This window comes from Bombus pascuorum, chromosome 6 (genome assembly GCF_905332965.1).
Source record: "Bombus pascuorum chromosome 6, iyBomPasc1.1, whole genome shotgun sequence".
Taxonomy (NCBI): Eukaryota; Metazoa; Arthropoda; class Insecta; order Hymenoptera; family Apidae; genus Bombus; species Bombus pascuorum.
In genome coordinates, this window is record NC_083493.1 from 8865200 (window position 1) to 8878032 (window position 12833).

The window sequence follows — 12833 nt, forward strand, 5'->3', positions numbered from 1 at the left end:
CGTGTTTGTCTATAACGCAATTGTCAGATCGCTGGTACCATAATGGTGGCATAATATCTCCATATTTACATATCACAAATATATGCTTTAAATCCTATTAATTTAAATACGATTTTCATATTTCCAAAAGGATTATTGGATGATAATTCTATTAAATTATCAAATATTCTCTAAAATTGCATACAACAACGATACAAAAACCTAACGAACATTAAAAATGGTTTTATATTGAAAAAAAATAATTTAAAAAATTTGGAAATGTTCGGATCAAGTAATCTTGATAGATAACAATGATAAATTTTATAAAAAACTACATTACGTTTTTCGTCAAAATCACAAGGATATGGTAATATTGAAAATATTTACTAGTGTATGACTAAAGTAGAAAACTGGTTCCGATAAAAATACATCGTCGTAAATGTATAAAATTTCTATACAAAATTACCGACTAATCTCGTTTTGACTACTCTTTTAAATGTAACATTAAGTAGAATGAAAAATTCTGACAGTAAGATTTGCAACGTTGTTAGCGAACAAGATTGCATAAATTCGCCTAATGCAAACTATTGAAAATCGGTTTGCAGAGTAGGTATAATTCCATCTCACCTACGTGGTAGGTAGAAAGCAAGTAAAGATACGCTTCACGGTAACCCGACATTCATACTACTTAAGGCTTTATCAATGGTAATGAACGAGATATAATGCCATTACACGGAACGTTAGTCGTGTCAGCGGTGTACACACCACCCATCTATCTAGAACACTATCTGATACTTCATCTTCGCAACATACATTTACAGAAATATGTATGAAAGAACGCCCATATTTGACGATCGATTAATCGTATTTACGATTACAATACTCTAAAACTTTCTCTGTCCATCAAACACATTCGACTGTTCCTACAAACTTTGCATAACGCGATCACCTTCTAGCTTAGGATCGTGACTCACCGTTTAACGGCTGTTTAACCGTGTCCAGAGAGGAAGGATCCTCTGGTGCCCGAGAGACGTCTCGCACAATGCGTTGTTGGATGATCCACGACACGAAGATCGAGAATGGGGAACGCACAATGGCCCCTGTGGCTTCGTCCTCGTGTAATTGTCGGTATAAATCAAACGAACGGCGATTTTTATAGGTTCAGCCGATGCTTCGATGCTTCGCTACAAGAGATATTCTCTTTTTCTTAGTCTTTTTTTAAGATGCACGCGTGGGTTTCTCTCGAGGCGAAGACGATTCCCAGAAATATCGTTTCCAAACAAGGGAAAGTATTAGATCCTGCAACGAGGGAACGTGCGTAGGGTTAAATGTCTACGTGACCGGATTACACGATCGATTCCGTGGTTCAAGTTCGTCGTTCCGCGAGGGCGAATATCAGCGTTGAAAACCCTTGATTGGTTTCCCTCTCGTGTTTATACGTATCACGTTACCAAATCTCGCATCCATAACTTTTCCAAGTAAAAGGGTGAAGGGGGATCCTTCTCGAGTCGTGTTCCACGATGTTTATTTAATTCCATTGGTAAGATACGAAGAATCATCGAAGAGTTGACGTGCTTGATGATGTTGATGGTGTCAGAGGTGAGGAGTTTTAGCGTGAACGAAGAACCCGTGTTTGTTAATTTCGTTACGTGCATCGTGCGATTTTAGCGCTAGCCTGGGATCGTTCTAAAGGGTAAAACAAATTATTTTGTCGCCTATAGCGTTCGCTATCGCACTCTGCATACGATCTATATCCTTCTATAGCGAAGAACTAATTCTTTGTTTGTTTGTTTTTTTTCTATTTTATTTTTTTAACTCCATGATTTAACTATCAATGCAACTATCTATTTAGACAGTTTGTATACAATTTTTATCTTGCTACGATTGGTTATCTTTTATGTTTAATGTTAAAGTAGAGAAGCTTGGAGGATATATATGGTATAAAAGATAAAATCTTTAATTTGATACAACTATTAAAATAAAATTAATAAAATCAATAGCTATTAAATAATACTAAATACAATTAAAAGCTTCAACAGAAAAATCTCTATGATTTCAAGCTCGTAAAAATTTGTTATTATACAATTTCACGCAAGAAATATTGAGAAATATCGAGTAAACGCATTATATTTTAATTCCATTCCATCTGCATACGTTAAAACGTTAGCAGTCGATTTCGTGAATATTTTTCAACTACACGTCTTTAAATGTAAATTCCGCTCCAAGTTCGCTAATTCTCATTACACTGTATGAGTAAAGGTAGTAGTCGTTTACACAATGAACGATAAACTGTTGACATTCGCCTACTAACGCAAGATGAGTACGCGGTCAACAAATAATAATTACCACATCCTGCTTGCCGCCATACTGAAGGTCTTGAGAACCGTGACCGTTTTAAGCTATTAAGAAACTTTTTACGTTTGATATTGCCGATTAACAGAGCTTCGCGCAAAATCTTCTTTTTTCGATCCGTGTCACATCTTTTTCTCATAATTTCTACGATATGTGACTTTCTTACTCCAAAATAAAACATATAGATTGAATGTAAAGATGGATGAAACTGAAATTGTTTAATATTTTGGTCATCGCTATTACATATTTATATCTGCTCAACATTTAGAGACATTATATTATATTGAAAAACAATAAATGTATATTACATTGCGAAAATAGTAAATGTAAAATTACGCGAATGATTCTTGGCTTGTAGCGAAGTATAAACGTAAAATTACGTGAGAGCTACTGGTTTATAACGACGTATAAACATACAAATACATGAATGATCATGAAATAAATTTTTCGTAAATCCTTTACAAATACATATTATAATCGTAAAATATAGAAAGAGTTACGATGTGCAACTAATTAGAATTTATTAGCCTGTGTAATAACAAAGAAAACTGCAAGGTTATTACTCGGAATAATCACCATTCGTTTCAATGAAAGTTTGCCTGGCTATAACGATGCGCGTGGTTTCTAAAAACATTCTCCTAGCTACTTTTGTAGAAAAGCTCTCTTTAAATTATTTAAAAGGGAAATATCTACTGTAGGCTACATCTTCTAATTATCCTCTATTTCTAAGATAGTTCACCGTGACTAGATCGTGGATTATATGTTTACGAACACAACTAAAGAAGCGGAAATTACAGAAACATTTGTTACATCTACTAAATATTATATAAGGAGTACTTTCGATATTTTTAAAACATCAAAAATCTGACCTATCGTTCTAACGAATGGAACATTTGAAAAACGATGTCTGGCAAGAATTTAAATATTTGATTGTTCCGACGTATTTGTTAGTTAATATACCCACTGCAATAATAACATAAGTGTATAAACGAACATAAGAAAATATCCATCGAATCTCTATACAACCCAATTTACGCTAGACTGCTTCTCTCTCTACTGGATATCCATCCCCGTGGAAATTATCTTTAGACGCTCGGTATAAATTATTTCCTATGCTATGCTATCCCCCAAAACTCCTTCTCTTCCTGTATCGTATAGAGGCGCGAGGCGAAATCGGAGCAGAGGAGGCTAAGCAACGCTGCGGAGGTTTCTGGAGAGAGCAAGAGACGCTTTCGTTCCTCCGTCAACGGAGCTGCGTCTAAATCAGGCGGCTTTGGGACTTGGTAAAAAATCCGGGCGTAGTCACGGTATCTTCTTCGTGGTTTCATTTTGCTCCGCTTCGTTCACGCTCTCCTCTCTTTCTCTCTTTCTCTCTGGTCACAGCAGTTTAGCTCGGTTCTTAGATCCCGAGTCAGGGGAAAGAGGGAGCATCTGCGATCCTATGTTATCTTCCCGTTTGGCAGCTCGCCATCCACACGATGTCTCGTCCTCCCTTTTGCCATTTCGCCGCACGCGGGACGTTATATTCCTTGCAGCCGCACACGGTTATTTTCGCGTGGTGAGAACCAGCTGCAATCTACGGATTATTTCGAATCGCGTTCTCCGTTTCTCCACGCAGCGATGGCTCTTCTTCGTCGGCCAGGTTGCGCAATACATAGTTGGTTCCTCTAGAGTGGAAAAGATGACATCGTTGAGGGGCAAGTCAGTAGCGAGTCTTCTTCTCTGTTTCATTCGAAAAACTGTGACGCAATTCATTAGTCCGGAGAAAAGAGAAGAAGCGACGTTGCATTAGTTGAAATACGACGCTGTGAGAATTAGACCATTAGTCGTTAGTTCGAGCGAATTAGAACGTCGCCCTTTAGAACTTTTCAAGCTATTGTTAGACGGAATTGTATTAATTACCAAGGTGTCTTTATTTCCGCTTATGAAATTGTCACTAGCACGTTACTGGGAAAATTGTTCTACGGAAGTAATAAGTTGTATTTCATCAGATCTGACGAATTGGATTGAGTCATAAGTAGATATGCAATTAAGTGCGCAGAAAGTATAGTGGATGAATATAATATGCAAGAATTTACAAAGTATCTAAAACAAAGTACCGTGGTTATAATAATGTTTGGAACAAAATGAATCTATATTTGAATTTCGTTTCTTTTGTTGCATTTACACAAATCCGAATTTACATGAACATCTTACTAGGCACGAGTAATGTCATTTTTTAAGCAAATCCTAGATGTGTTTAAGTATTGTCTTTTATTAATTCTAATATACATACATTGTCGTGCATTTAATACAACACGTTTTCATCAAAGTCTCTTTTACATCAAGAAATAAAAGACTTCTATTCGAGATGTATAGATACATATGTATTCTAGGATAGCTTACATCAAGGAGAGCACGCAAAAAGATCGAAATAACCTAACCTAACTTGTTAAAGTTACGTACCACTCGAAAATACCTCAATGCCATTGTTATCAACATGCTATATCAATTTTTCAAGTATAATACTTTACAAAAGCAAATTGCAAATAGCATTTGAAAGATTAAAAAAAAAAAATGAGAGGAACATATAACTTATGACTCAATCTAACGTCTTATCAAAGCTAACATGATACGGACGATTAATCATGAATCCATCCCCTTCGAAGAATCTTCGGAAAGCGTTGTTCTCGCCGCGTGCCAACGTTAATCGATGGCGACTGCAAACTTGTCGAACCGCTTTCGAATCGTTACGCCGTAATGTTTCGTTCAGATCCTCCATAGTTAACTCGTAGGAGAAGAGATTCGCATTCACCATATACGGCGATGCACGGAGAAGAAGAAGAAGAAGAAGGAGAAGGAGACGAAGAAGGAGTAGGATGAAACTCTTCACCTCGAAAACATCGTCCTCGATATTTACGAAACGAACGATATCGTTGATTCTTTAGGAGACCAAAGACTTTTTCGGAGGTTCGTGCTATACGCCAGCGTTGTGTGCTAACATGGGTCAATTCGGCCAAATGGCACTCCCAGTTTTATTATCCATGTTCCAACACCAGTGTACAATGCACATCGTGTTGCACATTCCATGACACACGTACATTGTTGGTGTATACATACGTGGACACGCAACGACCCCTACCTCCTTTCGTGGTATTTTACGCGCACCCACGAATGCGAGGGCCGATGTTTACAGGCGCACACGTGTTTAACGCGGTATACGTGAAACGAGAGGTTCCCTCTTGGAATAAGAGTGCGTGCCTCTTAGCAATAATAACCATTAAGGCGTGAGGGAATGCGAGAGGTGACGTCAGCCCATTCAACATTCGTGATCCATCGAATACTGTCAACTTCAGCCTTCGCACGATAAATTCTGAATGTTAATATCTCGTCGATATTTTCGATCGTTTCCCAACACGGCATTCTCTATGGTAATCTCTTGAGAATTTCTGCAAACCCGGACTTCCTCTTGGTTCTTCGTTAACCATGATATAAGACAGTAGTTGCGCAATAAATCGGAAAATTAACGGTCATACTTGAGATTTCCTCGTTCAATCGTCATTACATTTGCGGTCGGTTTTAACATAAAATATATAGTATGAAAGTTGAATGTTGCTGCGAGTCAGGCAGGTGGAAAGTTTTCAAGGAAAACACGACTGGATGATTCAGACATCATGATGCATTATGATAATTGAAGAGGGCGATCGTGTTTGCCTTACGAAGACGCCAACCATCGATAACTGGGGAAAGCTATGGTGGCTTTTCTACCCTATGAGGCGACGACACTTCCGCGAGGAAAGGAAGGCTCGCCGAGGCAAACAGACGGAAGTTTCATGGGGAAGGAAAACGATCGATGAGGGAAAAACTCGAGATGGTTATACCGTCTCGTCTTCGTATTTCTTAACGAGATTTTACTTGGGTTAAGAATTTTTTATTTTCGCAATTGTTAATATTCAAGTCTTATACGAATTAAGTATTTATTTATCCTTAATGGATCTAGACTCTTAATGAATTCTTCGAGACTCAATCATACATTCTATCTTTTGATAATTCCAGAAGCTAAAAAAAATTATTTTACCGCTCATAACATTTTTTAACGCATGTCACATAGAATTTATATCGTTCTTACTAAAAAGGTAGCTTTTTACATTCTTTGGCAATTTGTGATCCAAGCAGAATTTGGCATTTAATTCCAATTAATTTATAGCCAATAAGTTATTTGGAAAAGTTGTTTAAAATTCTACTACACTTTTATACTTTCGTAACCGATAATATATCGACATATTTCTGTACAATTAATATACAATACGAAAGATACGTTTCATAATTAAAACCTGAAAGAAAACCACAAAGGCTTAACATTTCAACTCCACGCTTAGTTCTACGACAGAGAGGAAAGATACGATTAAAGGGCAGCTCGTTGAAACGGATGTATCATAGATCCGATGACCTTTCTTTTGTAAGTGAGGAGTAGTATCAATGAGAAATGGTCGATTGAGATTTATCGATGCAACGGGCATTCCTTGCACCTTGTAACTGCCGATGTACAAAGCGGAGAACAGTTGTAATTGCATTACGGTTTCTCGTCCATCATCGTTTTCTTCTCTCAAAACGTTTTCATCGGAATTAGCTACTGGTCTCTTCTTGTATCTACTATTACTATTATCCACTGTGTGTGACGCGTATGTGAGTTACTTGAAGGGATATGGGTAGGGAAAGAGGGATACAGAGTGTAATTGCAAAAACGGCTCCGTTACGTTTGTACAGATGGGAACAGTGTAATCGAGAATACTTTTGCTTCCACGAAAAAAAGCTGTAGGTCTGTGTATAAGAGGAACATGACGTCGATCTAAATCGGTAGTATGACCACCGAGAAATATTCGAAATGTCAATGCGTGGTCGGTCTTTATCCTTTGGTAACATTTCGTTTCTACGAAACCATGTTTTGTTGGACATAAATTAAGAATCGATGAATAATCGTGGAAAATCCGGCTGGATGCCTATGTTGTAAGAAACTTGTATGCGGTTTAGTCGTACATTTATATATGCGCAAACTCACGGACATTTTGCATTTCTGTCCATACGTGATGAGAGATACGAAACGAATGAGATATAAAATCTTAGTTATTACTATTAGAGTATAATTAATGCATGCTACATTCAACAGGAAATATATCTCGAACGTAATATCCTCACTAATATGACATCTATGCGTCATTTACGAGAGTTTGGATTTTGATACTGATTACTTCCATAATATTAGTCAGTATTACTCACACAGTCGTCACTTTCAACAATTCTGCAAAGTAGTATTCGATAATCTAATTTTATAAAGTTCTCAACTATTTGTTACTTCTTCTTCAGATCCACATTGATCATTCTAAGTGTTGAAAATATTACCTTCTCTTAAAAATATATCTCATCGATTTTAAAATCACAATGGAGTAAGAGACGTTGTGCTTCCAGATTCAATGGTAATGGAAAAGTGACCGATCATTTTATACGCTCGAAGCATCATCGTTCTTTAAAAGAGTGTTCAGACGATCGATATTATTCGATGTATTCAGAGTTCTCCACATTGTACTGACGATATGTATTGGTCATCTAAAGGCTCTCTTACGTACGATAGTACTGAGGATCCTGAGTACTGACAATAATATTGATCGACTGTACGCTCCTTGACACTAATAATGATTATAAAATGGAGCATAAAAGGCGGGATGTTACGTTTATAAGTTGAATAAATTTCCTTCCAGTATGTGTCGGTAGGGCCGTGAACGTAATTGCAGCCTGCAACAACACCCTGACATTTCACAGGCCGCATCGACCACTCGATGCAGTCCTAGCCGATCTCACCCGGTCGATTTACAGTTTCTATCCTTTTGATTTGTGGGGGTGGCGGCCGACCACACAACACGGCGTAGACACGTAAGAAAACGTGATCACGTAAGGGCAAACGCATAAACAGGATGACGTGTACTGTTAGGATGAATCGCGAGCATGAGGCAGGTCCTTTTTTTGGACATGTCGCTGGAATGACATCATCGTTTGTTACGCGTGCGCCTAATGCAAAACGATTTTGCGGTTTTCAAGCACGTCCGTTATTCTTTCGTGTTTGTATCGAGTCACCGTTCGAATTTCAATAGAAAACAGAGAACAAAGGAAGGCGGGCGACGAAGAGGAAGAAACAAGGGGGAATTGGATTTCTTTGGATTTCTTTTCGATTTCGCAAGATCTCCGCGATGAACCAATGCATCGAGTTGTGCTTGCGTCTTACATTGCGTTTGCTCGAATGCCTGGTTTATGATGCATTGCGTATTGCAGTCTCTTTCACCTTGGACGCCGGATGTCCAGATCGTCGCCGAGATGTCCTTACCTTTGTCCCTGTCATTCTGCTGAAATTCGAGGGAGAAGATTTAGAATTCAATATAATCGTCAAGGACAGTCGTAAATTTTGTGAGAAAAGATTTAAAGTCGTCGCTTTATCGGATTTCTTGTAGTGACGTTTAATCGCAACACGTCGAGATAGAACAAATTTCTCTTTGTTCTTGCCAAATTCTCGACAGATACGAGTGACAAAATACTTAATTTCAGAAAACTACGAAAATACGCAGCAATCTAACGAATACTTTGACAATTTTATTATTTTTACGTATTATTTTTACCCAGTACATTGTTGCATATTCAATATTCTCATAAATATATAAGAACCGTAGACTATTTATACAATTAATTGATACAAGAATTCATCGAGCTTTATGATACAAAGCAATTATAAGAATTGAACGATGTTACTATTGATAAAACCTAAATTTCGATTTTCAAGGATGCCTGTTAAGCGAAATATATGTATTCGCTTCGATTGGTTATCGAAGGTCGACAAAAAGGGAAGAGTACATTAAACACCCCATGGTGAGAATAAATTAAGCAATGGGACACCGTGGCGACTTTTCTAGGCCGTTACCAAGGGATACCGACGCTGAGTCGGTAGCAAGGGGTTACAGGCTAAGTGGAAACAGAACTGGCTACCGTAGTGGTCAGTCATTAACCTAGATTTATAGGTCGTTCTTGATATAATCGCAGTTATTATTCCAAATAATTCAATCCTTTCGTGTAATAATACTCGTATAAACGTTTTGCACCTCTTTCAACGTTCTTGCAGCAAATTACACGTAACATTCGCAAGAATTGCAAATTCCTATTTCAATCTCGAACATCTTTTATTAATATCACATCTTAATATCCTAAATCGTCCAAAAGTAATCAAGTTCCATCAGAATACAAAGACTTTAAAGGTTCTTTTGAAACTCGCAATGTAATCAAAGCTTATCAAAGAGGCGTTCACGGTGTCCTAAATCTGAAAGCTTTTCAGATCTAGACTAACTAGCTATTCTCGAATCAAGCATAAATTCACGAAGGCTGAAGTAAAGGATACCGCGAGATCTCGAGCGTATCGACAATGCGAAGCTCACGCGAGCGTAGTGGACCTTAAGTGGGGACCGGAAGTGGGTCAGCCGTCGATGCTTTTACCTGCTTCTCGAGTGTCCGATAACGAAATCAAAAGGTGCAAAGGGCATAGATCAATTATTCAAAATTCGTCAAAATTATTTTCATTTTTATTTTATCCAGTAACCCATCTCGATTATATCATAATTCATCTTTTCATCGACAATGATGTGCTGTTTCTGGTCCAAAGATCTAGTCTAAAATTATTCAACATTTATTAAAATTTAGTAGCATATTTTACTTTTATTTCATCTCAAATTTTCGCTATTATCTTCGTCTACCCATGGACAGAGGTGTGGTAGTTTTAGTTGACATCGAAAGCGATCGTAGTTTGGATACATAAACGATGACCATAAAACGAACGTGTCTGAAAATAGGCCAAAGTGAGTATAGACACGCAGCCAACGAGGGTGTGGACCTCTTATTTCATTCGTTCTACCGTTCACCCTGAAATTTTTTATCCTGTTAAACCGTGGCCTACCGATAGCCGCCGCCACACGCAAGTCGCACGCAAACAAGCAGAAAAGAGCATTGTTGAGAAAGACAGACGAATATAGGGCCATGTATTATTAGAAAACAGTGTGCTTACATACGCTGCCCTGAAATTAAGCGCATGTCGTGCACTAGAAATCTAATTCCAACTGGCGTGTCCTTCTTTTCGATCGTTGTTCGAGGCCTCTCCTGGATATAAATCTTAGGTGTTTCCTTTGAGAAAGAACTAGGTAACAGCTGTTAGCGATCGGTCTATAACAATAGATTCGTTCTTCTTTGTGTGGTACGCGAGGTCGGTGCCCAGATTTCGGATGATTAATCGTTCGAGCGAGGATTAAATTTTGAAGCAGTTAGACATATGTAATTAATTTTTAATATTATTACGAATATCAGTTCGTATACTGTTGGTATTTCGAACGTCTCATTCTTCATTAATTACTTTTACTATACTGTCAGTTGCAAGAATTCGAACAATTAACCTTCCGAACAATGGATAATTTTGAAAAATTCGCATGATCGAGACAATTCATTTTTAATATCGATATTGTTATCTTTATTGACGTCGTTATTATAACGAGTCTAAATACTAACTATGTACTAACAAGAAAGTACTAAACCGAAAGTTTTAAGTATACAAATGGATTTCGCTCGGTAAATCATAAATAACATTTACATTACATCTACTAGCGACCGATCGTGAACGCGAGATCACGATTTTTGCATTCGTGTTTGAATGATAAAAATTCTCTCCACTTCCTTAGCATTTTCTTTGCCATGTTAAATAAAGTTTACAAGAGTCACGAGAAGCGAAGAAAAAGACGTGAATTCAAAGAATTTTAAAACGAAATTCAGAAAGAAAATGCGTGTTACAGTAACGTATTCTTTTTGATTGCAGCTTGGTGCAAACCAGCTAAAAGTTCCGAGAGTGTTGATTACATCGAAGACGATCCACCGTCTGATTACAACGACGATGATACCATCGATGACGAAGATGATACTGGAGCTCTTGAGGAACCACCACAAATCATATCTAAGCCACAGAGTATACACGTGAGAAATGGAAGCACCATATATCTACATTGTCTATTGAAAAATGCAGGTTGGTACGAAATCAGGATGTATAATTTTCTACATTTTTAATGTTTTTCTTAACTCCTTGCATCAGGAATACTGGCATCAGAATACAATGCATCAGAAAACCGTTCTGATACGATCTTTTTAATGTATTGTGTCGGTTCACAAAATTGCTAAGCGTGAATATTTTGTTAAAAAGTATCTTCTTTTTTCATCAAAGATGTTTTTCGTAATCCATTATTACATATATATAATATAAATTTGTTTGCCACTGTATTTAGAGATTAGAAATTAAGTATAAAAATGGTAAACAATCAAATAATCTTAATCAGCTATCTTGATTTTCTCAATAAGAAATTCACGAAATGTTTCATTTTATCAATTTTAATGATAAAATACAGTAAGATTCAGAGGATGATTTTTCCGCTTCTTTCGAGTAATTATCTGAACAGGAAATATCACAGTTTAAAATATAAAATATTTATTTTATAACAAGATAAGTAATTGAACATTTTATCTCGTGATTTCAATTTTTAATTATCGAATTGATAGTCGAAAATGTTAAAATGCTTCTCCAGTGCAAGGAGTTAAATCTAAATGTGTACAGAGATTTAACCAAATTGAAATATCTTAGAAAAATTCGCTGTCACATGGAAGAAAGACGATGAATTTCTCTACTACGACTCGAATCCAATGAACGCAGACGAGAAGAGGATGGTTCGACTATGGAATAATACATTAATAATCTACTATGCAACGGTCAATGATACTTCCGACGATTACGAGTGCAGTATCCTGTACAAGCCGCCCATTACGATTAAGCATAGAGTGTTGGTTTCTGACCAAGCACCGGCTCCATCACCATCGCCGCCAACGCAGCAGCATAAACCACCCCTGATACGCGTCATCCCTTCGAAAAGGGTAGAAGTCAACGTCGGTCAAAACATTACCCTCGGTTGTGAAACAAGGATAGAACCGATAAGTGAGACAAAGTGGTATCACGAGGTAAGATAATATTTTTACTCGTATTCTGTACGCGAAGGAACATAAACTCTGGCAAAAATGTATTTATTTCATTTGCAATCTTTCTCTGAAGTCAGGACATCTTAACATTTTGATTATAAAAAAGACTCTAAAGAATTGTATCTTCTAAAGAAATATTTTTAAAATATTCTCCAGAATAATTGGATTTTCCTTTATTTGGGATACAAATTAAATATTGCTCGATACTTTTCAAAAAGTAAGTTGTTAAAAAACTGGCTAAGAAATAGCTTGGTGAAGGATGTTGAGGAACTTGAATAATGTCCAAGATCAAAAAATAAAATGATGTACCTTAGATTATCCTTTTAGAAGAATGATATGATATATTTAGATTAATGCTCCTACCTAGAATGTAGTCGCTCATGAAGATTCACTATTTCAATACGTTTCTTCTACTTCCAGAAAACAGC

General features: G+C 37.0%; 1 protein-coding gene across 1 annotated transcript in view; it reads left to right on the plus strand.

Moving 5' to 3' along the window:
- The window catches only part of LOC132907662 (neuronal growth regulator 1-like), a 65888-nt gene that overhangs the window by 49406 nt on the left and 3649 nt on the right, over positions 1-12833 (plus strand). The window contains exons 2-3 of the mRNA XM_060960967.1: positions 11204-11407; positions 12017-12387. Of these exons, the coding sequence (XP_060816950.1) occupies positions 11204-11407; positions 12017-12387 (575 nt within the window). The remainder of the gene's footprint in view (positions 1-11203; positions 11408-12016; positions 12388-12833) is intronic.